We start from the raw sequence: 26,132 nt of genomic DNA, 5'->3' as shown, positions 1-26,132 counted from the left end.
AGATGCACTGAATGAGCAGTGAATTGTTGCATTATTTTCTCTCTTCTGATTTTTAGTTAGTCCATTCCCTGCCCATTTTAGGACAAACTCTTCACTTGCCAGATGTGTGAAACACTGTCAGTTTTTAATGTGCATATGATTTTTCACCTTACAGTTTTGTATCTAACCAAACATATTTAGTAAGAATAAAATTTGCTTATAATTTTGGACTGGATTCTCAATGGACAAAGAGGATTTTTTGCTCCTATCCAATTCTGCAGCTGTGTTAATTTACACTGCCTTAAAGTCAACATTACCTTTTTTTAAAAAGCAGTTATAATTACTTGCATGTGTAAGTGCTCCAAAAGCTGAAATACAAATGAACTTTTAATTAGCAAAGATTTTCTTAAAATGAACCATGGATGGATCTTTTCTTGAAAAAATTATTTCTAAAACCCTATATGACTGAATTATTTCAAACTCACTGAGAAAGCTGCAAAGTTACAGTGAAATGAAAACTGGATATGCATAATAATAGTGCAGAGCTGAAAAAAAGAAGGCTGCTGTCTCATCGTGGTAACTCTGATAATGACACCTTTTGCTCCAAGTAAAAAGCTCCTTTGGATTTCCAGTATGCCATGATAGCAGGGGTGAGAGAGCAACTCTGCAACTTCAGGGTTGGTCCTCAGTGCTGTTGCAGCACTGAGGCTGCTCCTCAGTGTTGTCCCTCTGTTAATAAATTCCATCTGAGGGAAAGAGGCATAACTAAAGCATAACAGAGCTGTAGCCAAATTATTGCAACACTGCTCTTGGCCAGAAAAAGCTCAGCAAAAGCCTAAGAAGAGGTAGAAACTGCTAGTGAGTACTGTCCATTTTTTGGCCAGGATCACCCCTATTTTGTTCCTCATGTTATGGCCCAGGCGACCTCTCCTTGCCATTAGTGGACAGATGTACATTTCTCAGCAGTTCATCAGCCTAGAAAAGGCAGTGAAGGCTAGGGGTAACTGTAGACATTGAAGATAACTATAACTTCCTTTTCTTGGGCTGGTGGGTGGCTTTCCAGGTGAGGTGAAATTCGTGATTACGGCTGAGGCCAAACTGAATACCAGACGTACTGAAAACAGCACATCTTCAGAAGAGGAAACAATTTACAGGGACACCTTGATTCAAACCCTACTTGTTGAGGTATGGTAGGAAATCTGCATGTGCTTTCTGCCTCTCGGAAACTGCAATTCCTATCTATGGCTGTGGGCTAGAAGCAGTCAGCTAGTGTGAGGAGGCAAGGCATCTGATGCAGATGGGGCTGTGTCCAGTAGGCTTCTCCCTATGAAAATGAGAGTGAAAAATCACAGTGGTGTCATCCACTGTCCTCCTTCCACTGTCTCCTTCTCTGGAACACAAGCACACATACCCCGACAACCCATGGATGTCAGTAGAGATGTTGCCAGAAGGGAGGAAATTCCATACATTACTTTTAAGTGCCTTTGGCCTCTGACTTGCAAACTAGGAAGGGGATTAGAGGGAAGACAAAAAAGACTGCTTTTTAAGAAGGAAGGTGCTCTGGACAGGATGTTGAATAAGAGAGAGAACATGGACCAAGAGATAGTGTAGAGGAGATGGGGTAGGACTGGGTACAAGCAGTGCACTGTTTGCATAGTCACAGTCACATACTGATTCACACCACTGAATTGTCATGATTTCATGGTAATTTTTTATACTTTCCTTCCTCTTCCTGACCACTTCCCTGCAATCAAACAGCCTGAAGGTGTTAAAAAGGAGTTAACTCAGAGCTCCCTCGTCTGTGCAAAAGGTAAGGCAAGTTCATTCATTCATTCAGTTATTTAATTAATTCATTCATTCATTCCAGGGAGTCAGTGGAACTACTTCACTGTCTTTTAGATCTTGTCTCACAAAACCAGAGACCCTTGCAATGGACAAAAGAGGTACTCAGGGTCATGGTGCTAGGCTAAACTTCGGGGTTTTCAGAAATGCCTTTTACTCTTTGGGCAGGTCTCTGCGGCATTTTTGTTACCAAGACTGCAGATTCTAACAGTCACTGTAGTTATGCTTAGAAAGTAAAGACTTCTGGAAAAAACATGGTTTTAACAATTCTTTTTGTTACTCTTTCTCATCAGGCATAAAGATTTCTGAACCAGTGTCTCTGAGCTTGCCAAGAAACCTAGTGCAGGGATCAGCCAGAGCTTATTTCTCTGTCATTGGTAAGTTCAGCACTAAGAATAAAAGTAAATGACACTCTTCCTGTGCTGCACCAAGTGCTATCATGTATACACAGGCAAACTTAATGTAAAGTTGAGGAAGTAATTAATCTTGATTTCAGAGTATAAGTTTTCTTCTTTGCAAAATGGTAGTGAGAGGCAAAAGTTGCTCAAAATTCTCTCATGTCAAGAGAAGACAAAATAGTCAATTATTTCAACTTATATTGCATTTCAGATTATACTGCATTAGCATATCCTGTTTTGTGTAGTAAAACAGCTAATTCAGCTGAAAAGTAACATAAGGCAGACTCCTTTGAAAAAATTATCTTGATTTCTTGGAAAGAAGGCTTCAGAACTTTGCTGACTGCATAACTTCAAATTTATGATTTTGCATAATGAAAAACATTTGTAAGTCAATAAGCTCCCATAAAATAAAAGTTTCAGGTCCCAATCAACTCTACTTATCTGAAAGTCATTATTAAGACTTAGGAGTTCTCTTACATGAATTTTTTCTGAGGCTCTGAACTCAGATTGTTTTCTAAATACAATTGTTTTTCATACCTATGTCTGTGTGAGATGTGCTGATACTGTGCAATACAACCTCTGTAGCCCATCAGCATCTTACCCACACAGCATTCTCACACGTACATGAAAAATAGGAAGCAGGTTGTAAAGGGCAGGGAAATCTAACCCTTTTAAGGATTCATAGCTGTTTTTCAGAAGCCATGCCAGCCAGTATTCATGCTTATTCTTTTTCTCTCAAATTCTCAGTTTCTTCCAGGCGTCCAGCATTCAGATAAGAAATAAAAAAAAGGGCCATTATAATGCTTTTTTTCTATGCTGTGTATTTGTTTACTGTGTTTACTCTATATTGGTCATTACTCTTGGATTCATAGTAATATAAACCAATGTATAATGATATGTAATAAAAGCAAGTTTGAACTGAGCTGACTTCTTATATCTTTCATTCTTCAGGAGACATTTTGGGTACAGCCTTGAGGAACTTAGATAACCTTCTCCATATGCCTTATGGGTGTGGAGAACAGAACATGGCCTTGTTCACACCCAATATCTATGCCCTGGATTATCTGAATAAGACTGAGCAGCTGACCGAAGAGATTAGAGTCAGGGGTACTGGGTATTTATCCACAGGTGAGAGGTTCTCAGATTCTTCCATCTTCTTCCCCACGGAAGTGGACATAGCATCAAGCCTGACAGAGTTTAAGAAGCGTTTGGACAAGAGACTCAGGCATATCAGGTGTGATTCTTGGGGCAGTCCTGTGCAGGGCCAGGAGCTGGACTCAGTGACCCTTGTGGGTCCCTTCTAATTCAGAATATTCTGAGTGATCTAATATTGTGATTGTGTGCACTGAGCTTTTAAGCTCTACAGAGTGAGCACTGATCTCTGAATTCTTGCACTAGTTTATTGTATAGGAGCAGGCAATGAAAGCACCCCAAAGCAACGTGTCCTCCTTCCAGGAGTAAAAGCAGCTAGAATTCACAGTGATTGGCTATGTTCACCAGACATACATTACTTGATATTAAATCCAAAAGTCTTACTGCTTCAGTTGAGCAAACAGCAGAGCTAGTCTTTTTCTGTGATTAGAAAATGTGTCTTCTTTATTATGTTTTCAGGTTACCAAAAACAGCTGTCATACAAACACGGGGATGGATCCTACAGCTCCTTTGGGAGACGAGATAGGGAAGGGAATGTATGGTAAGTGATGATACCTTCTATTTCCCTAACAGTGGATCGTTAGGCTTTGAAAAACAATCAATGTATTCAATGATTCTTATTTTTAATAGTCTAAATGGATATAGCTCAATTAATTTGAATTCCCTAGTAAAGGAGAGATTAATAGACTGGAAAGAGTACAACAAAAGGATGGTATGATGACTGGGAGCTGGAGTACATAATGTTCAAGGGGAAACTGAAGGATCTGGGTTTGTTCAGCATGTAGAAGAGAAAGCTAACGGGAAACCTAGGAAAAGCTTTCTGCTATCTAGATAGGGACTGTGGAAAACACAGAGTCAGACTCTTGCCAGGGGTACACAGAGTAAAGTCAAGAGTATGTCCTTACTCAAATGGCAACAAAAACAACTCTAACTGGGTAGAAGGGAAAAAAATCTTGCCCAGGAGAAGGCTGCAGCATTGAGTCAAATGTCCAGAGAAGATGTGGGTATCTCTATTCCTATAGACTTTCACATGATTGGACAAGACTGAGTAACCTGACAGAACTTTGAACTTCTGACCTAGTTTGTTTCATAATTCTATTAATTAAGCTTAGAAATTAGTAACATCAATCATTGAGCTGTGTCTATACTTTACCCCTGCTCTGAAAAATTCTTTCAGCACTTGTTTTTTTCAGGAGAAATATCAGGTCTGTTTTTAATATCAGGATTTTATCTATGTTATTTATTTAAAACTTAGAAAACACTTGCTTCTTTAACCTCAAACATTATGAAGTTCACTTTATGTCATTTTCTATGCACATCCTATGCACTGGTAAGTCTTCTTGGTCTTGTTCACACCATACCTACTTTCTGTTTCTGGACCACCTGCAGGCTCACTGCCTTTGTGTATAAGTCATTTGCACAGGCCAAACGCTACATCTACATTGATGACAATGTCCAGTCTCAAACTTTGATCTGGCTGGCAAGCAAGCAGAAGTCAGATGGCTGCTTTGAAAATGCTGGTTCGCATTTCAACAATGCTTTGAAGGTAACTGAGTATAGTCCCAAACTTCCAGTCCTGCTGCTAGGATTGATTTGGACAATTTCTGAGATGCAAGCTTGTCACCACACCCTTACTCTTCCTAGTACTGTTCTCTTGTGTCTCTCATATACAAGCAGAGCATGATTCTTATGTCTGCAATTGATGATGAGGTAAAAACAATTAGAACTTTCTGAGTTATAAGTCTCAGGTTTTATTTTCCATTACTGTGTTATGTGCTCAGCTACAGGTTATCATGTGCTTTATCACATGATATGTGATATGCAAAAGTCAAGAAAATGCATTAAATAATTTTAGCTTTATATTAAGTGAGCTTGATCTTCACACAGGGAGACAGAAATTACTTCTGATCTCAAATCTAACTGATATATGAGCTGTGAATTAATTATGTTGTTTCTTTCTAGGATATTTGTACTAACCAATTCTTTGCTTCTTTTTCATCAGGGTGGAGAAGAGGTTGAATACTCACTCACAGCCTACGTGGTGGCAGCATTGCTGGAGGCTGGACACTCTACTGCAGTAGGTATTTGGTGCTGTGTTGGTACAGTCAGGCATTTGTCAAAGAGTGCACAAGTCACAGTCCTCGCATCTGTATTATTTAACAATGTGGAACGCGAATAATGATTGCAGGACAGTAGCAGCCTGTAGACAGTAGTTTCCAGAACTGAAGTAGCCATAAGTATTTGATGAGTGTTACAAATCAGTTATGTATCCAATGCCTTTGGATTAATTTAAAAAACCTCTGCGGAATCCAGTTGTTTTATGTAATAGTAGTCTAAGTAATTGCAAAATCCAGACTGAATTTTCCCACCCCATCCAGAGTCCACTTTAGATTTTTCTCTGAATTTGCCCAGTCCAAAACCTTCAGTCCTACAAAATCACTCTGCACATTTAGCTCCAGGCTGTGTTTCCATTTCCCTATGGAATTGTTAGAGGAAGAAAATGACGAGTTGCTGGTTGGAATACTAGACACAGGGGAATGGCATCCAAGTTCTGTTCTGCATAGTATACTGCCTGCATTTTCTGTTTTTATGTTGACTTTGTTCTTTTATAATGGGGAAGAGGAGAACTGTTCCCAAGCTGACAAATATATTCTAGATGTGCTGATTTATTGCACATTTTTCAGTTACTACAGTATGGGATATCAGTTAAGTACCTGAGACCAGGATGAAAACATTGTGCAGAATCAAATAGTTCTTCAGCAACATTAATTTAGTTTCCAGTATCTTTAGAAAAACCTGGTGCCATATGTTTAAGGAAAGCTGCGTAGACAAGACATGGCAAGTAGTGTGCTGGTAATGTCTGAGATGAAGTAGCTCTTGCAGAGACAGTCTGTAAGGCTGAAAGGTCTGATACACACTGTAGGCCCTTAAATGTGCCATGGATCGTGTATTTCTAGCATGAAAGGTCAGTGATTGCATCTTAAGCGTGATGGAAGTATTTAAAGAGAAGCAGAGACACAAATCCAAGTACCTGACAAGCCTACTGTGTTTTGCATTATCAGCATCCTGTCGTTCGGAGCGGCATGAACTGTTTGGAGACTGCATTTAGCAATGGGGTCCACAACCTGTATAACCAGGCCCTCTTTGCCTATGCTTACGGCTTAGCTGGCATAGAGAAAAGACACCAGTTCTTCCTGGAGAAGCTGGACACGAGAGCTGTCAGAGATGGTAAGGGCAGTATGGCCATGGTACAAGCAATACAGCTGATGGAATAGCCTGTTGTGTGGTGTAAGCTATTCTGATGCACAGTTTTCTCATGTTTGCTTCTCCCTTCCCATTTCATGCCTGCTATGCTACTGAATTTACCTCTGAGTTTTTCTGTCTGTGTGTTTTGGCTTCACAAAAGTTTGAGCTGTGGCCTGATCTTCCTAGAATTATAAAATAATTTAGGTGGAGAGAGAGTCCCCTGCAAGTCTCAGTCCAAGGTACTGGAAGACTGTACCTAATTTCCTGATTAGGTTCCTCTTCTACACGCTGAACAAGCCCAGTTCCCTTGACTATGTTATGTGCTTCTGTCTGTGGCTGCCTTAGCATCCTTTTGCTGCCCTGCCTTCATTTCAGTCTGTCTCTGACTTATACAGCCTCCTTTTATTTATTCCCTTTCCATCCTTTTCTGTTTTCTTTTCCATCCTGGAAGTAAAACTTACCCCATTTGGAACACCAATAGCTTAAAAAATTTCCTGAAGAGAGAGAGAGAGACAGAATTGTATATCTATTTCCTGCAATGATACTGCAATGAGTAAAACAGCAAGTAATTTTTCCATTCTTTTCACACCCCACTTTTCTGTTTTCAGGTGGTTCAGTTTATTGGCAGAGAGAAAATAAGCCACCAGCAGAACATTTCCCTGACTTCCTTTCCCGTGCCCCTTCTGCTGAGGTTGAAATTACCAGCTATGTGCTCCTGGCTTTGCTCAACAGAACCAAATTTGCTCCAGAAGACTTGTCCTACATTTCCCGCATTGTGTACTGGCTTGTCAAACAACAGAACCCATATGGTGGTTTTTCCTCCAGCCAGGTAACAACTGGGTGTGGTAAAAAGAAAGCTTCTGGGAGCAGTCCAGTCTGCAAGCTGAATCTCAGTAGTAAAACAATTCTTCTTGACTGCATATTGATTTGAATAATACTTGATAACTGGTGCTCGCATAGGTTATCTTGCCAGGACACATCATGCTCTTTGTAGGCAGTTTCATACATAATTTAGTTTTAGGCAATGACAATTTACCTGGGTTCCAAGTTAGCAGTAGACAGCAGTCACTGTTGACACAGCATTATTCTGGGTGTTCTGGGGTAATCGAAATTTGTTGCCACAGAATCACAGAATCGGTCCGATTGGAAGGGACCACAGCGGGTCATCTGGTGCAACCTCACTACTCAAGCAGGACTATCCTAGAGCACATTGCACATGATTGCATCCAGATGGTTCTTCAATATCTCCAGTAAGGGAGGCTTAACAACCTCTCTGGGCAATCTGTTCCAGCGCACACTCACCTGCACAGTAAAGAAGTTCTTCCTTGTGTTCAGGTGGAACTTCCTGTGCATCACTTTCTGCCCATTGCCTCTTGTCCTATTGCTTGACACCACTGAGAAGAGCCTGGTTGTATCTTCTTGACAAAATCTTCCCTTCAGATATTTATAAACATTGATGAGGTCCCCTCTCATTCATCTCTTTTTGAGGCTGAACAAGCCCAGCTCCTTCAGCCTTTCCTTAGAAGAGATGCTTTATTCCTTTAATCATCTTTGTCATCCTTCTTTGGATCTGCTCCAGGAGCTCCATGTCTCTCTTTACTGAGGAGCTGAGAACTGGACACAGCACTCCAGATGTGTCTCACTAAAGCTGAGTAGACAGGCAGGATTGGCTCCCTTGACCTGCTGGCAAAGCTCTTCCTAATGTGCCTTGGTTACCAGGACACACTGCTGGCTTAGGCTTAGCTTTTTGTCCACCAGTACAAGTTCTACAAGAAACTTGTATCTTGTCTCCTGAGCTCTTTGCCAAGCCCCTCTCCACTTATGAGCACTGACAAAGTATCAAGGAAATAGGAGCTGCGCTAATCTCATCTTACATTTAGTTATCTAATTAGGGATTGTTCTCTTTTCAGGACACTGTTGTTGCTCTCCAAGCTTTAGCCCAGTACGGATACCTCACCTTCTCAAAAACAAATCTTAACACAGTCAAAGTCCACTCCATGGAGTCCTCCAGTAGGATTTTCCAGGTGAATGACAAGAACCGCTTCTTACTGCAGCAGGCTTCCTTGACCACTATTCCAGGGAATTACAGTGTGGAAGTGAATGGCACTGGCTGTGTTTATCTGCAGGTAAGCAAGCTGGAAACTCAGCACCACCTCTCTGAGATATAAGCAGGGGGTTCTCCATAATTGTTTCCTCTGCATATGTCATGCCAAAGACACAAAACCCTTTTAAGTCTGTGACCATCTCACACTTTCCATCTCTTTTAGACAACCCTGAGATACAACATCCATTTGCCAAATAAAGTTGCAGGATTTTCTCTCTCCATAAGGACAGCAAATGTATCTTGCACAAGCAACTATCCACCCAAGTTTGACCTTGTCCTCTTTGCCAGGTAACTTCCTTTCATTCATCTATCCTCTTGGCATTCACAGTTTTGTAAATCATGCAAGAAAGGATTTAAATATGGGCAGTTAACTGCTACTGTGCAGCTATAGGAAGAAAATCGGGATTATTGGAAACTGAAAATGTCATTCATTGATTTCCTTTCTGTTTGCAGACCAGACTAACAGAACTTTTCTCATTTTAGTTACACAGGAAAGCGTAAAGTCTCCAATATGGCTATTATTGATGTGAAGATGCTCTCAGGTTTTGTTCCTGTAGAATCTTCCCTGAAAAAGGTAAAAAATAAGACCAATGTAAATTATAAACCCGGAAAACCTAGGAAGTTGATAAAAATAGTCTCTGATTAGCAAATTGGAGCCCCATGGGAATACTGTAATGTCCCTGGACATAACCTTCTGTCACATTGTACACTCTATGTCTAAGACTTGTAGCTGTTCATCTGTTGGAGACAAATCTGTTAGGAGTTGCCAAATCCAGTAGCCCAAGAGAGGTGAGACTGCTGCAGCTTCATATCCTCATCCATATCCAACCAACAGCAATGTTCAGTGTGTATTCCCAATAGGTAGGCATGCACACACATACAAGAAGCCTGAACTCTGGGGTCTCTGGCACCCCAAACACACAGTTTCTGTTATCTGTCATTGGTCCCTTCTTCAGTGACAGGCACTGCCTACACATACATCCACATAGAATAGAGAACCCTTCACCCAGGAAAATAGTCAGGAACAGAGACTAATAAGAAGGCAGCAGAGACTGTGGTGCCCAGGTGCAACTGGCCTCTTATCTCATTTTCCACTCTTTTTCATTCCAAATGGACTTTATCCCTCCCTTTGATACTTCTGGTTCTTCCCCTAAACATCCTGTGATATTTTTTATTGAGTCAGCTTGGGCTGCAGAAATTAATTGTAAATTTTTGTTGAAATGAAAGCATTCTTAAGTTAATGATAAAAGTCATAGGCATCAAGTTGACTAGTAAAACTGTGACTGGCTTGCACACATCAGGTTATGAACACAACTTGCATTTCTTTTTTTGGCAACTAGATGGCGGGGTGGCATAAAAGGAGCGCGGCAGCCACTTTAAATGCATTTTTTATGGTATCTGTAAATCTCCTTGGCAAACCTCTGCATTAACATTGCTATCTTTTGCCTTATTTAAAGCTTCAGGATGAGAATTCTGTTGTGGATCGTGTAGACATCAAGAACAATCACATACTCTTCTATCTTCAGAAGGTAAGTTTGGGAGGTTTCCTTTCAGTTTTATTAAACTGGAAGTTTAAAACAGACTCACAGAAGAAAAAATCTTATTAATAGTAGATTAACAATACACTTGCCTTAAAGATGTAAAGGTACTTCACTCAGTCCAATATCATATACATATATATATAGAGAGAGAGTAGTGTCTCCATATATATATATACACACACATATATATATACATATATACATACTCAGTATTGTAGTCTACAGTGAAGAGATATGCGTTTATTACCTTTCTGTGAGCATGTTGTATGATGGAATAGCATTTCACAAATGTAGCAAAGTTGCATTCCATATTGCATACATATTGTCTACCTAATGTTCCTCATATTGCCTACATAATATTCCCATATTGTCTACATAATATTCCTCAGCTTCTTATGTGATGCTTCTCATCAGCTCATCTGGGAGTGTTTCACAGGGAGTTAGTATCATCTCCCTCCCTTTTAGGGAGGTTTCTATATGAAAAGAATCATAGAATCATAGAAAGGCTTGGGTTGGAAGGGGCCTTAAAGATCTAGATCAGGTTGCTCATGGCACCAGCCAGCCTGGCCTTGAACACTTCCAGGGATGGGACATCCACAACTTCTCTGGGCAGCCTGTTCCAGTATCTCACCATCCTTACAGTTAAGAATTTCTTCCTAACATCTAAATCTACCATCTTTTAGTTTGAAACCACTCCCCCAAATAACTAATTGCCCATGCAAAAAGTCACTCTGTCTCTTTTTTATAGGCTCCCTTTAAGTACTGAAAGGCCGCAATGAGGTCTTCCTGGAGCTTTCTCATCTGAACAATCCCAACTCTCTCAGCCTAAAGGGTGCTCCAGGCCTCTTATAGTCTTCATGGCCCTCCTCTCTACATGCTTTAAAAGGTCCATGTCCTTCCTGTACTGATGACCTCAGAGCTGCATACGGTACTCCAGGTGGGGTCTCACAAGAGCAGATTAGAGAGGGAGAATCACCTCCCTTGACCTGCTGGCCAATCCTCTTGTGATGCAGCCCAGGATACATTTGGCTTTCTGGGCTGTGAGCACACAGTATTGGCTCATTTCCAGCTTTTTGTCCACCAAATCCCCTACGTTTTTCTCCACAGAGCTCCTGTCAATGAGTTCTTCTCCTGGTCTGTGCTCATGTCTGGGACTGCCCCAACCCAGGTGCAGCACCTTGCACTTGGAACTGTTGAACTTCATGAGATTCTCATGGGTCCACTTTTCAGGTTCATCCTGGTCCCTCTGTATGTCTTGCCCTTCTGTTGTGTCATCTGTGAACTTCCTGAGGGTGCACTCAGTCTCACTGTCTGTGCCACTGATTGAAGATATTCAAAAGCAGCGGTCCCAAGACAGAGCCCTGAGGGACACCACTCATCACCAACCTCCATCAGGACACAGAGCCATTGACCACAACCCTCTCTCTGTGTCCATCCAGCCAATTCCTTATCCACCAAACAGTCTACCCTTCAAATCCACGTCTCTCCAATTTGAAGACAAGGATACTTCCACTGTCTGTGCATTTCCTTCTTACTCCTTGGTGTCAAGAGCACATCCTTGCTCAGCCATGCCAAAGTCCAGCTCTGCCTTGTCTGATTTCTTACATGTGGACTCTATAAAAAGTGGCCTTAAAGAGTTGCCAGTACCGGTCTAAAACTCTATCCCAAAGAACAGTTTCCAGGGGACCTCATTCACTGACCTCTTAATGAGCTGGAAATTTGCTTTCTCAAAGCTCAGGATCTGGGCTTTGCTCCTCACCAGGCCCATGTTCCTTGAGATAATAAACTCACCCTGAGATCTGTCACAGCCCAGGCTTTCTCCCTGCTTAACCTCCCTAATGAGCTCATCTGCACAGGGGAGCACCAGACCCAGTAATGCCTCTCCTCTTGTTGTTTTGTCCAATACTTGGCTCAGAATTTTTCCTCAATGTACTCCAGGAGTCTCCTGGATTGCCTACAGCCAGCTGTGTTGCTTTCCCAGCAGATGTCCCTGCAGCAGAAATCCCCCACTGGCATGAGAGCTTGTGAGCATGATGCTTCCTGGCCTGTCAACAGGCTCCTCCTGGTCACGTTGCCTGTGGTAGACCCCAACAGCCAAGTGTCCTTTGTTGGTCTCATCCTTGATTTTTATCCACAAGCTCTCAACCTGTTTGTGGCTGTTTCCTCAGAGGCAGCTCTTCACAGAACATCCATTCCTTAATATTGAGGGCAATGTGCCTGCCTGTCCTTCACAGCCTATCTCTTCTGAAAAGCTTGTAGCCCTCCTTGTAAAGAAATGCTTGTAGAGAAAATAATAGTCCTGCTGCATCAATGACACTAATAAAGGGAATGAGAGAAAAATAAACTTCAAATCAGAAGGGATCTTAAAATACAAGAAGGGAAAGAGAGGTGAAGCAAAAAGAAATAATAATCATATAGACCTCTCAAATGGCAATTTTTATTGGTTGGTCTCCAAGGACCTAATAAGGAAGACTGCAGTTAGTGTTCTGTATTCACAGAGAAGCTGAGATGTTGAGATATGAAAAATTTACCCAGAAGGGCACCAGTGATGGAGAAAATTATCCAGAATCCCTGTCCATTGCTCCATTCCTTTGAAAAGGTCAGCAAGATAAAATCACAGACAAATAGAGAAGAGAAGTGTCACCATCCCAGGCAGTGCAAGAGAAAGCTTGAGAAGCAGAGAAAGAGGAACAAGGAGGAAAGTTTGGGACATTTGGCTGTAAGAGTGTGGAATGAGGAACAGAACTACCGGGAGAATGGAGCTATTGAGTTCAAAGTTATTAAAGAGAGAAAAAAGGTACAGAGAAGACTCTTAGGGGTACTGAATGTGATTTTAGCTGGGAAAGGCAAGGAATAAACAAACAGGAACTTTCAATTACAGGATGAATGCTGATGTGATGAAAGACACAGGTACAGGGAATGGTTGAGATACTTTTCAATGGAAATATGAAAAGAAAGAAAGAAAAGAGCACACAATTTTAGCAGCAACAAAACATATTTAGTAACAGCTTTTAAACAATTACCTGATTTGACATCATGTTTACAAACTGGAGAGAACTACAGAATGACGCATTTTGTCACACAGTCTGATAGAGAAATGCATCTATCCAACCTCAGCCTCAGGGATAGTTGTGAAAAGACAAGTTTTGATGCATTTTCTTGTCTTGCCATTTCCAGGTTTCCCAGAAGGAAATCAACTTCTCCTTCAGTGTGGAGCAAAGCCTGCCTGTCTCAGCTATCAAACCAGTGCCTGTACATATGTATGATTACTATGAAACAGGTAGGTGACCTGAGTAGGTGTCAGTAAAAGGCCTTTGAAACCAAAGGAGAGACAAATGGAGACCCACGTAGCAATTCTGCTGCTTTTTGATTGCTAAACTGCAAAGGGTTTGCAGAGCATAGACAATTTCCCCCTCCTGTGTTTTCATTTCTTGCTTCCTTTCAACATAAAGCAGATTAGAAAGTGATACATCAGGAGTTGCTTTCTTACAAACCATAAACAAAAAGAAGTGTGGTTGCACAGTTTGAATCCGATGCTTAAAATCAATAACTAAAAATCAGCAGTGTTGCTGCCTTCTCTGATCTGGATTATCTAATTTTTTTTTGCTTAACATTGCCATAGCAGGCTGCAATCAAAAAGATCTTCCTTAGTGGAATTTAAATGCTTAAGTAGGAATGACAGTGCCCCTGAACTAAAAAAGGAGTTTTAGTAACTAAAAATAGAAAATTAAGTACCTGATCACCTTTCTTGAACTGATCTCAAGGAAGTATGGTTGCGTTAGACATTACCCAGTTGCAGAATTTACGTTATCAAAGCTGTGGCTCGGGTTCCCCCAGGCTTTTCTCAAGCTTTGAACAACCTTTGAGTACTGCATCTTAGCAGATTAGCAGGAGCAGCAGCCAGAGAATTGACCCTGGAGTGCATTTTCTGCCACCTGATCCACATCTGGCATGGTCACAGCAATGATGTGCCCTGACAAACATGGTCAGAGGAGGGCACTGGTCTCTCTATGCACTCCTGCAACTGGGTGCCTTGGCAACTGGAAGACTCTACCACAAAATTTATCATGTTTTCTGGTTCATAATGTGTTAATCACAGGTGCACATAGAGTAGGGTTAGAATGATTTCTCACTCTCATGCAAATGTCTTCTTCCTTTCTTCTTTCCAGATGAATATGCCCTTTCAGAATACAACACACCCTGCTCCCTGCCTTCCAACTGAAATCGGATATGTGCCAGAAGACATAATGATTCAGAAAGTATCAGGCAAGCATTTATAGAGGAAGAACTGGATATTTCGTTGCTTCTGGGAGTGCAATGAAAAGCAGTAGAATAATAAGGAATAAGCAAATCCTATATTGCAGTAGATCAGAATGACCCATTCTGGCCCACACTTGAAAAAGAACTTGGGGTCAGTGTGGATTAGAAACTGCAGATAAAATGTTTTTCCTAACAAAGGAGATACTGTGCAATTGTTAACCCTGACCATCCATATTCTTTGAAACTCATGATATATTGCAGTGGGAGCTTTATGTAAAGGTAAACACCTGAAATGTGTGGTCTTAGCCATAGGTTCCTCTTAAGAAATCCCAATCTCAGAGAATAATCAGCTGTTGCTGCTTCTGTAGATTTTGTTTTGGTCTTTACATTATCCAAAAGAAAAAATCCTCAAGAAATTACTTTGATCTTCACCTTTTCCAGCAATTGAATTGAATAATTTACAGATGTCAGAATTCTAGTCAAAGGACAACAACCTTTATGCAGTTTTTGTCTCTATTTAGAAAGAAATGTTTTCTTCAGATTACCATCTCATATTTTACTGCTCTCTGTAATAAAATATTCTGTTTGGCAATGCTGTTTGTTCCAGTCTCCACTCCTTGTCCCATCTAGAAATAAGTGATGCAAGGTATTTCAGAAGCTAAAACATTCATACCTTGGACAGGTCAATCAGTGACATCCTGATATCAGTGACATCTTGTGGCATAGGCACGATGGGGGGCCCTGGCCAATGTGATGGAAGCTTTCTACCCAAAACCTAATGGTGGGAGAAATGAGAGAGCTGTAATGCAAAAACTCTTTAAAAAGAGGCTAGAGAGGAATGGTGGATCCAATGGAGTCCTTGCAGGGAGAAAAAGGAAATGGTGTGGAGGGGCTGAAAAACAGAGCCACAAGAAGCTTGCGATGGAGGGACAAAGTACAAGAAATTTCCTATTATGCTTTCTTCGTTTAATGAACAGGTACAGCAGACAGCCACACACTGAGGCTACTGTCCCTCACAGCCTGCAGTCACCTGACATGACCTTCATGCCCACCAGATCACAAAAGTGGAAGGAGACAGAAACCGGCTACATATCCATAATAATCTGAGCAGACATTTACCAACTGAATCACATCACTGAGCTGTTTCTTCTTCAGTCGGGGTGTTAAGACAAAGTTACAGTCTTGGAAGAGACTTATTTACCATGAAACTGGTCTGCTCAAAGCAAATTTTGTATCCTACAAACACTTTACTCAACAGCAATGTGCCTGATGTGAGACTGACCACACAACAGCACAGGACACAGCAGGAGAGGAGCAGTCCATTGTGCACCCTGAGAGCACTGTTTAGGAGGGTTGTCAGGCTTGTCCAGAGACGTCTCAGGTGAAACGAATCCTACCTCACTGGGCAGTGCAGGAACTTTTGTGATAAGGGGCAGTCATGACAGAAATCCACAGGCTCAATGTAAACCCAGAAAGATGCAAAAGAGGTTTGGAAGCTGTAGAAGCACATAAATGTTGGTTTGGAAGGGACATCAACTGAAACCTCCAGAACCACCCAGCAGAAACTTAGAATTTCTTCCTAAGATGGCCAGAGGGAATTGGGGTTGTTCAGCATGGAGAATAATCCAGCGACAGTTTAGTGCAGCCCTCCACTACATAAAGGGGGCTTATAAAAAAGGGGGAGTGACTTTTTGCATGGGCAGCTAGTGATAGAACAAAGGGGAATGATTTTAAACTAAGGGAGGGTATCTTTAAATTACATGGTAGGAGCGAATTTTTTGTCCCTGAAAATTCTAGTGGAATTTCTATCCTGTGAAAAGGATATTTTGAGAAAAGGATGTTGTGAGGGGAGCAGCTTTCAATTCTTTCAATTCTGCTCAAAACCTAGAGTTTCTATCCCCAGCATTTCACTTTCCATCAGCAGCAACCCCTGAACACAATCCTTGACCCAAGAAGTCACACTGAAAGCAACGTTTTCATGTTTGCATGAGACCTGTGGTGACTTTTGCTACAGACAGGCACATGCTGAGAAATAAGTTATGACTCTGAAGAAGTTAAAGGGCCACATTGTTTTTCACTGACCCCAAACTCCCCTTTGCTCTCCCATCCCTGTCAGCAAAAAAGATTGTGTGAGCTTCGAGAGAGGTCAATCAGGCTACTTCACCTTCTTCAGCTGTGTAAACTCAGCCTACTGTTAAACAAAAGCCTTTGTTTAATGCCATTCCAATGAATGGCCAACTGCAAGCCTGGTCAGATGGAAACTGATACCAAATGCAGATTCTTTCAAGAGCACAGCATTTAAATTTCGCTACAAATTTCCAAAACACTAGGCTGAGAGGGAGTGGTTGGAACAATGCCAGAAGTACCTAGCAAAATCTGTATTTTGTAGCCTTCTTTTGCCTCTATAATTCTAACAGCACAACTAGTGATTTTTTTTTTTTATTTATGAAGGTTGCATCATGTGAACCTTAGTGCAAGTCAGATAAAAAGATATAACAACTGACAGGAATTGCAGATACTGAGTTTTTAGGATCATGTGCATCAATCATAAAATTGTAAGGGCTGCCTCCCATCTCCAAAAATGCCAAATACAGTACATTTACGCTCAGTTCTTTAGTTAACACAGATACTAGTCTGCTGTGTACTTATATTTTCCTATTAAAACAAGTCCTTGAAATTGCCTAAAAAGAATGATAGTCTGATCCTTTTAGCAGAAACATCTGATTGCCAGGTAAGACAAGAAATGCCTCCAACTCAGTGGCAAGCAGTATGAAACTTTCAGCACCTTGTGGAACCTCTTGATCAGTGCTGCCAGTGGAGGACTCACAAAATAGCTTAAAGAAATATCAGTCTTTTGGTATGTATCATATGAAAAAAAACCTACTGAAAGCCAGAGCGAAAGGGAGCCAGAGAATCAAGAAAACAGCAAAATGCCCAAGAAGCCAGTGAAGTGTTATGCTGAGACATAGCCCTTGCATGCTGGAGGCTTTAAAGGGAGCACATATATGCAATCCTACAGTGCCTAGATGCTACTGCACTTTATTTTTGTTAGATAAAACAAGAAGATTCACCATGACTTTACCTTTTAATCTGCACTGTACCTTTAACAAAGTTAGAGCATTCTGAACTCGGAGCCATTCCTGGGGTATAGCCACAGATGTAGCAGGAGTGTAAATCACACAAACTGTCTATTTGGCACAGCTCCAAGGAGCTGCCTCTCATGGGTTTCAGTGTTGCTTTACCACACATTTCCAAAGTCTGAATCCTACCAAAGCCAGCGTGAATCTTCCTTTCCATTTCCCTGGGTTTTGTCAGGATTCAAAATCTGCTGAGCCCCTGTGCAGAACAGGTAGGACTTATGGCTTTGCTGTCATAGCCAAATGCGCCATCAAGTTTTGTCCCCAGGTGACATGCTCCATCTTAAAAGGTCACCTGCATCAAGTTTTCTTACTCTGCTATAGTTAGAGAGGTACTCGAGAACCCTAAAACTACTGTGAATCAATCTTCCCTTTAATTTTCCGTGTGCAAAAAGGTCATCCATCTGCTCCAGTTCTTTCATCAGTTCCTATGGGACCCATCTGCTGCAGTCCATGGGAGTGTGGCAGAGTAGACTGTGAAGGCTTTGCTGGGGTGTGAGCAACCAGGTGTGAACAGCCAGGACTCTGCCACTGTGTAATAGCAGAGCACTTGTGCTACCCTTGAACTAGCAACTGTGTGTGACATTAGACATGGATGTGACACTCCAGTCATTCCCTCATTTCCACACAGTGCTATCCAGCAGACAGTTTTGCCTAGGATTGCTTGTATGTGAGTTGGTAGTCTTAAAAAAAAAAAAGTTCTTCAAAAGGGAAAACTATGCAATGAGGACTTTCTCTGGCTCCCTGTTTGTCTGAGGCCATCTTGCTTAACCTGCAACAACTTGGAAAACTTTACTGTTTAGAAAGGTAATAAAAGATAATAAAGAATGACAGGTCTTCATCACAGACACATCCTCCAGTCTGTTCTGTACAGTGCTCAGTAGTCCAATATATAGCTGCAGAATATATATTTTACTGGAGACAAAGCAGAAATAGCCTTTATGTGAGGGGAATAAATAAAAAAAAAAAAAAAAAAAAAGAAAGTTTCAGGCTTAAGGTCAGGGGTTGAAGGCACAAACAGGCTCTCCCTGGGGGGCATCCTTAAAGTAGCACAATTAATATATTGGGTAACACAAGAGTATTGTTGTGCTGCCAAGTAGATAATAATAACAGATAAAGGGAGAGAAAGCTGCAGGCTCTGAATAGCATTTGTATGCCTTCCATAATGTGTCTGGAACAAGTTCAATTTCTGGTATGTCATAGTGGAAAGAAAAAGCCTTTGCAACCTCAAAAAATGGATTTAGAAGCTAGATGTTGGTCAATGGCAAAAAGATCAAAGTATTCATAAAGAGACTAAGCATCGAACATTTGGTATTATCAAACAGTTGCAAGAACCTCTTTAGTCCATACTCTTTTTTCACAATAGAGCCCTAGCAATAGCATGTCTACATTGAAGACAGACTTGAAAGAAACAAGAAAAGTTAGCACCTGCTCATTTCTCGGATTCATCTCCTATGAACTCTTGGTTCTGTAAACATCATTTTACAAGCTTGAAGTGAGATCCACACTTCCTCTCTCAGGGCAGTTGGATTAGGCATACAGCATTTCCCCAAAAACTATATGCAAGAAATTTTGTTTGGCCCCCAAAGCTGCACTCATGTAACCTCATCAGAAGAAGTGTATAAAGACATTGCTGCTCAATAGTTGCCTTATCACAGACTGACCAGCACTGCAGACAATTGCTTCGGATCTGCTGTGTTATCAGAGGCTTCAACTCCATGAAAGGACCTTACAGGTCCTTACAGTTACATCAGTAAAGCTCTTGTGGGATCTGTAGTCTGGTGGCTGAAATTCCAAGGGGAAGTGGAACTCCTGTATGACCCCTCTCAAATCACTCCAGAGAAGAAGGGCAACCAGCTACTGCACTGGAAACTACTGGAGGGAAGGAGAGGAAAATAAGAGTGACTTATGGTGCTTTAAACACCTATAAATCTGTAGTTACAATGCATTTATGCGGCATTTCTGCAGAATGAAATTAAAAAACAGGCTTTCCATATAGCAGAGAAAAACCATTGCAATATGAAATCCTCAGAGAGCTACTTCTTTTTACATGTGACTGTCACAAGTTGTTACCAAAATTGAAGCAAATGCTTCTTCCTACAGAAAGCAGACACTACAGGTCTGAAGAGGAAATAGTTGTGTGCAGCTGTGAAATAGAAACAAAGGTTTGGGGGTTTGCTTAGAGGCTAAAGGTCAGAGAATGAGTTGGGCATCCTTCAACATGCTAGAGATGGCCAGTCTCAAGTACCTTCCTGGTAGCCAGGAGAGTAAATACATGGCAACATCATAGAATCAGACAGGTTGGAAAGGACCTCTGAGATCATCAAGTCCAACCCTTGATCCAATACTGCCATGGTTACTAGACCATGGCACTCAGTGCCACATCCAGCCTCACCTTAAAAACCTCCAGGGATGGAGAATCCACCACCTCCCTGGGCAGCCCATTCCAATGTCTGATTACTCTCTGTGTAAAGGATTTCTTCCTAATATCCAACCTAAACCTCCCCTGGCAGAGCTTAAGACCATGTCCTCTTGTCCTACTGCTGGTTACCTGGGAGAAGAGACCAACCCCCACCTGGCTACAACCTCCTTTCAGGTTGTAGAGAGTGATGAGGTCTCCCCTGAGCCTCTTCTTCTCCAGCCTAAAAAACTCCAGCTCCCTCAGCCTCTCCTCACAGGACTTGTGCTCGAGTCCCTTCACCAGCCTTGCTGCTCTTCTCTGGACCTGCTCCAGCACCTCAATGTCCTTCCTGAACTGAGGGGCCCAGAACTGGACAGAGCACTCCAGGGGTGGCCTCACCAAGGCTGAGTACAGGGGCAGAATCACTTCCCTGGTCCCGCTGACCACACTGTTCCTGATCCAGGCTAGGATGCCACTGGCCTTCTTGACCACCTGGGCACACTGCTGGCTCATGTACAGCTTGTGTCAGCTTTTGGTACACAAAATGCTTTCTCAGCACCAGACGTGAGTTGATTGCTAGCATGGGAGAAAAAACCACAGTCAGAGTAGTTGTCCCACTAGAAGAGAGGGCTTAAATAGTTATTATATTTTTTAAATTACATGTCAAATGTTCCCCAGTGTTAACTCATTGTTAAGTATTTTCTTTTCCCCTTTAATAAAAACCTGATTTATATTTACAAGTATGAAGAATGAACTTACTAAATACCAGAAATTTTTGGAGACCTTATTCAGATATTTTATTAGTGACCTCTTCACATTTGAATGGAACTCTTGCTGCTGCCTATCAAGACCACAAAGAAAGGAGGGCTGAATAACCCTTGTTCCTGTCCATGCAAGGACAGTAAAACTGCCAAGCTCTCCCAAAAGAAGTGCAGACTGTTTTAATAGCCTAACTAGAGCACTGCATTTGTACCTTAGCCTGAAAACTGCCAGGTAACCTGCGTATAACTAGGAAAGATAATTTCATTAGCATAACAGTATCCATTCTTAGGCTTATGCAAGTGCAGCAACAGTAGTCAAATTCCAGCTTCACTCGCCTTTGCCTGGCACATATGTCACCAAAACTGCACAGCAAAGACAGTCTTAATAGTTTAGTTCACACAGTTATTCTTGCTCAGACCTCAGCTTCTACACATATGTGGATAAAGGTCTCAGTTTAGAAAACAGGTAATGGATGACCCATCCACACTCACCAGAGTCACTGGCATAACAGAATCCTTGCAACTGGTTGACCTTTTATATGATTGCCTTCTCCAGGACTGAAAACACCACGGACCACTGAAATAAACTACAGTTCTCCCCAACACCACATTTCATTGAAAAAAAAATTCATCACTCATCAAAATCATTATAAACTGTGACTACTCTGTTAGGGATATACTTTTTTTCTTTAATGACCTCACCATCCTTTTAGCTTGCAGAGCTGCTAGAGGACTTTGCCAAGGTTCACATATCTTAGAACAATGAAAGAAATCTTGCATGCTTGACTGGAGACCCTATTGACTAAGCTGGACTTTATCTGTAGTTACCATGTTTCAGCATTGTTCCCCAACCACCTGGGCCAAACCAACCATTTCGACCTTTACTATGCCTAAACATATTGTTACAATCTAATCTACTTAAAGAAGGTTTTATAGGAAGCAGTCATAGTCACATTCACAGATTGCCTCAGTGCTTTTCAACTACTTTTTGTAGCTTTAATGACCGCGTTTCTTTGTGTTGATCCTCTTCTGAATGCAGCAATTAACCCATTCACAAGAAAGGTGACAGTGTCTACACCACAAATATACGGCCACAGTCTTGCAGACACATCCAAATTGGCTTTAGACTGCCAGCTGGGGTGCTGGCAGGAGGGCAATCACGAAACTTCTCATATGGGCTTTGCCAGAGGTCATGCCACTACCCACTGCAATGCTCAGCTGGCCGGTTCAAAGCTGCTCTGCCAGGCTGTGCAAACTCACAAAATTACCACCCCTCCACTGCTGCCATCAAGCACAGATGATGCTTTGGTGACAGTGAAATGCAGGAGTGAGAAGGAGTACCAGAATGAAAAGAAATATGAGCACAAATACTGAAAAAATAGGAAAAAACATGGAGTTTCTAGACAGTACTGGAATTTTCCCAATGCCATTTTATGATTCCCACAGGAAAGAAGTAGAGCTTTTTTCAGTGATTGTGAGCAAAATTTGAGGTCAGGTAATTCCTAGAGACAGAAATCACTGTGACCAGTTCTCTATGAAAAAAAAAAAAAGAAATTGCAGTTGAGTAGTGTTACTATAGTCTTTCACAACAGGACAGATTTTATTTGAAAGATAAGCTTTTACTGGTAGAACATACTTACTGTCCCAAATAAACCAAACCACAACCATAAAGGCACAATTTTTACAGCCTAACTATGCCTGCAGCAGGGCTGTTTCAGTGGCAGAATGCTATCTATACTCAGCTATTGGGTCATTTCTTAACAAAGGTAGCTTAATCAATCAGCTTATTCTGCTATTGCCAAGGCTCTCTCTCATTGCTCTCCATCTACAAACACACAGGTATCTCTGTATGTGCTATTACTAAACAGAGGTACCTGAAGTTATGGCTTTGGTGATACTCAAAGTTAGGCTGGCAAACAACTCATTTTGAGTCAAGAATGCAAGATAATCCATTTTGCATAATCCAAGGTTACTTCACAGTTCCTTCAGCAAGTTCTTCTAAAAATCTTCTGGAAAGGAATCGTAGTATTGCAAACACATCAGCCTTGAGACTTATCTCTAAGAAACGTCAGTGATAGAGGAATGAGGAGAGAATCTTACACGTCTTCTGGGAGGGGGTGTATGTGGTTAGGAGGTTTAGGTTAACTTAGGTGCCAGCCATCTGAATTAATTCTTCTATGAGGAAGAAAACGAACCCCAAAAAGAATGCCTTCCAGTACCTGACTACAAGAAAGATGATGAGAGACTATTTACAAGGGAATTGCAGTGGTAGGACAACAGGGAATGGGTCCAAGCTGAAGGAAGGCAGGTTTGGACTAGATAATAGGAAGAAATTTTTCCCTATGAAGGTGGAGATGCACTGGAATAGGTTACCCAGAGAAGTTGTGGGTGCCCTACCATGGAAAGGTAGGGCCAAGGCAAGGCTGGATGGGGCTCTGAGCAACCAGGTCTAGTGGAAGGTGTTCCTGCCCGTGGCCTGGAAGTTAGAACTAAATGATCTTCAAGGTCCCTTCCAACCCAAACCCTTCTGTGATTCTATGAAATACAGTCTTTTGAGCTGCACATCTAGAGTTAAGTTAAAACAAATGTATTTGAATTTGAATAACAATGAGATGCAGTCAGCAAAATAATAATGATTAAAAAATCATAAAATCCAAATGTCCGTTGTTTTGTAAATATTTGCCCTGAAAACAATCTTTTTTGTTGCATCAAGTGGTATGTTGTTGATTTTTCCTGTGAAAGACAAATTATTATATGTTATAGACAAGAAGATGAGATGACTTCTAGTTTCCTTTGCTGTGATAAGGTACAGTGGCTTTTTCTCACCCAGGGTTTTTGATTGCAATCATAGTAATGGAATAACTTCTCTATTACAGATAATTGCATTTCTTGTTTTTTTATTTCATTACCAGATGCACCTTCTTCATTATGGTTAGTGGAGGGCTTAAACTAGTGCAGTGAATTATCCAGATATAGGATGCACTGGTCTTTTTTGTCCTTCATTTAGTTACTGTTCAGAAGGCATGTGTGCACAGAAGAAACTGTGACTAGTGCCAGTTCTTGGAAATATGAGGGTGAACTTTCTGACCAAAGCCACAGTCCACTCTATATTTGGTGCAAAACTTTTGCTCCTTGTAACAGTAAGTTATACACAACTACCCTCCTCTATCTCTACAACCTTAGAATTTCACCTAGTCCACTTGACCTTTAGATTAAACTTTCAAAAGTAACCTTAGAAAGCTTCTCTCAGCATAAGGATGGGGACTGTGGTGACTTCAAATTGACTTGTTTGGAATGAATGCTTTATTATGTTACAATAAATTCGTAACTACCTAAGAAAGCCACGAAAAGCAAGAACATGCAATGATGATCATATCCTTTTTTCACAATGTCAGCTCAAGTTCAAGCCTTTGTGAGTGAATTTCTCAACAGCTCCTGGTTTGGGTATCCCATTGCAGAGAAAACAAAGCCTGATCCTAAGTGAAGCTCCTTAACTGTAGAATCTGTAGAGATCCTCTTCAACAGAAATGGCAAAGAGGTGGGCTTTCAAAACAGAACATCGGACTGGTTGTCTGTGTTCTGAGCAGCCACAGAATGCCACAGAGAGACCTCTGGAGAACCACCTATTGCTTCTGCCTGTTCCAGTTTCATACGGTTTGATTCGTCTGTGAAAATTTTGAAGGTGTAAGTGAAAAAACATTTCATAGTTGCCCTGTGCCCTATGTTTCTACTGAAGAAAGTTTCAGTGATGCCCAATTCTCTGCATTACACACTAACCAGAAACTAGAAGAGGTAGTCATACAACATACCAGGATATTAGAGAAAATCATGTTCCCATACAGGTACTCTGCCTTTGAAGCCATATCTCTCTGCCCCCAGGTCTACAAAATTTAGCTATTTTGATAACATACAGTGGTGTACTGACCCCAGCCAGCAGCCAAGCAGCCACCCTGTCTTTTACTCACCCTTCCTTTCCAGCATGGAAGTCAAAGAGACCAATGGATTGAGATAACAACAGTTTAATAAGGAAAGCAAAAGATGCACAAGAAAATGAAGTTATAAGAGGGATTTATTCAGTATTTCCAATTGGCAGGCAGATGTCCAGCCACTTACTGAGAAGTAGGGCCTCAGTGCATATAGTGATTGCTTTGGAAGACAAATGCTGTTAACACAAATGTTTTCCCTCTTCCCACTTTCCTCCACCTGTTACTGTTAAGCACGATGTTATATGGTATAGGGTATACTTCCAGTCAGTTTGGGTCATCTCTCCTGCCTGTGGCCCTTCCCAGTCTCTTGCCCACCCCAAGCATACTAGCATTTGACTGGGAGGTGGGGGAGATAGAAAGACTTGATGCTCTGCAAATACTCTTCAGTAGTAGCCAAAACACTGGTGAGTTATAAACACCATTCTGGCCTCAAAAACAAAATACAGCAGGCTAATGTGGAGAAATCTGACTTCCTAACTTCATCCCAGACAGACCCAGAACCAATATTAATGTAAAAAAATAATTACAGTTATCAAGCAACTGCTTTCCAGCATTGTTTTTCTTGTGGGGAGCAGCCTACAAGTGCTTTGTTTTGTCATCACAGCACAAGAGAACAAAAGAAGAAGGCATCTTTCTTTATCCTAAGAGAAGGTCTTGATGGATGAAAGCAGACTGTTTTCTCCCTAATAAAAAATTCCAATTAGCTTCTACAAAGGTGTGAAAATTAGAAATCCAAGGAACTAACAAATTCACATGGACCCATCAGCTGGCTAATTTCAAGCTGAAATGGATTAAACTTCAACAACATTGCCGAGTGCTCAAAGGCTAAGGCAGAAGTAATTAAGACCTTTTGTATCTCTTTCTGTTTCTGACTTCTCTATTATTCCATTTCATCAGTACTCAAAATATCTATGAAGCAAGTTAAAAGGGAGGGCAATATATTATTTTAACCGGAATCTGGTGTCAAAGTATAGAAAATTAGCCTACTTCACCCAGACTGTCAATCCAGATGATAAATTCCAACAACAACATGGAAAACCTTCAAATGCTTATCTGGTTTTATGGATTTACTCTGGTTTAGTTCACTTTGTGCTTTTCTGTACTGTGACAAGTCTCCGCATAAAAACCAAAGCCCTTCCCCTTGAAAACAAGACTACTAAAGACATTTTGTGCAGACATTCAGAGAACTGCAGTGAAGTATTACAGTCTGAAGACAGTGAGTTGCTTTAGGTTGCAATAGAGTTAGGGGAGGTTCTTGCAAGTGGTTGGATAGACTGTGATCTCCACCCCTTTCTGCAGTTATAAAGGCATTAACATCAAAGGAA

General features: G+C 41.3%; 1 protein-coding gene and 1 long non-coding RNA gene across 2 annotated transcripts in view; one reads left to right on the top strand and one right to left on the bottom strand.

Annotated features, from left to right (window-relative positions):
- LOC126649512 (ovostatin-like) overlaps window positions 1-14,801 on the top strand; it is a 31,413-nt gene extending 16,612 nt beyond the window's left edge. The window contains exons 21-35 of the mRNA XM_050333720.1: window positions 1,043-1,164; window positions 1,738-1,789; window positions 2,115-2,198; window positions 3,171-3,347; window positions 3,831-3,912; window positions 4,761-4,917; window positions 5,374-5,448; window positions 6,434-6,599; window positions 7,226-7,446; window positions 8,528-8,743; window positions 8,885-9,009; window positions 9,205-9,295; window positions 10,179-10,250; window positions 13,440-13,542; window positions 14,432-14,801. Coding sequence (XP_050189677.1) covers window positions 1,043-1,164; window positions 1,738-1,789; window positions 2,115-2,198; window positions 3,171-3,347; window positions 3,831-3,912; window positions 4,761-4,917; window positions 5,374-5,448; window positions 6,434-6,599; window positions 7,226-7,446; window positions 8,528-8,743; window positions 8,885-9,009; window positions 9,205-9,295; window positions 10,179-10,250; window positions 13,440-13,542; window positions 14,432-14,484 — 1,796 coding nt within the window. The 3' untranslated portion in view covers window positions 14,485-14,801. The remainder of the gene's footprint in view (window positions 1-1,042; window positions 1,165-1,737; window positions 1,790-2,114; window positions 2,199-3,170; window positions 3,348-3,830; window positions 3,913-4,760; window positions 4,918-5,373; window positions 5,449-6,433; window positions 6,600-7,225; window positions 7,447-8,527; window positions 8,744-8,884; window positions 9,010-9,204; window positions 9,296-10,178; window positions 10,251-13,439; window positions 13,543-14,431) is intronic.
- The window catches only part of LOC126649517 (uncharacterized), a 59,122-nt gene continuing 36,776 nt past the window's right edge, over window positions 3,787-26,132 (bottom strand). The window contains exon 6 of the long non-coding RNA XR_007631062.1: window positions 3,787-9,286. This is a non-coding gene — a long non-coding RNA (uncharacterized LOC126649517). The remainder of the gene's footprint in view (window positions 9,287-26,132) is intronic.

The sequence above is a fragment of the Myiozetetes cayanensis genome, unplaced genomic scaffold (genome assembly GCF_022539395.1).
Source record: "Myiozetetes cayanensis isolate MyiCay16 unplaced genomic scaffold, myiCay2020 scf5-8, whole genome shotgun sequence".
Lineage (NCBI taxonomy): Eukaryota > Metazoa > Chordata > Aves > Passeriformes > Tyrannidae > Myiozetetes > Myiozetetes cayanensis.
The sequence above is the reverse complement of the archived record's forward strand: the minus strand, read 5'-3'. Positions and strand labels throughout refer to the sequence as shown.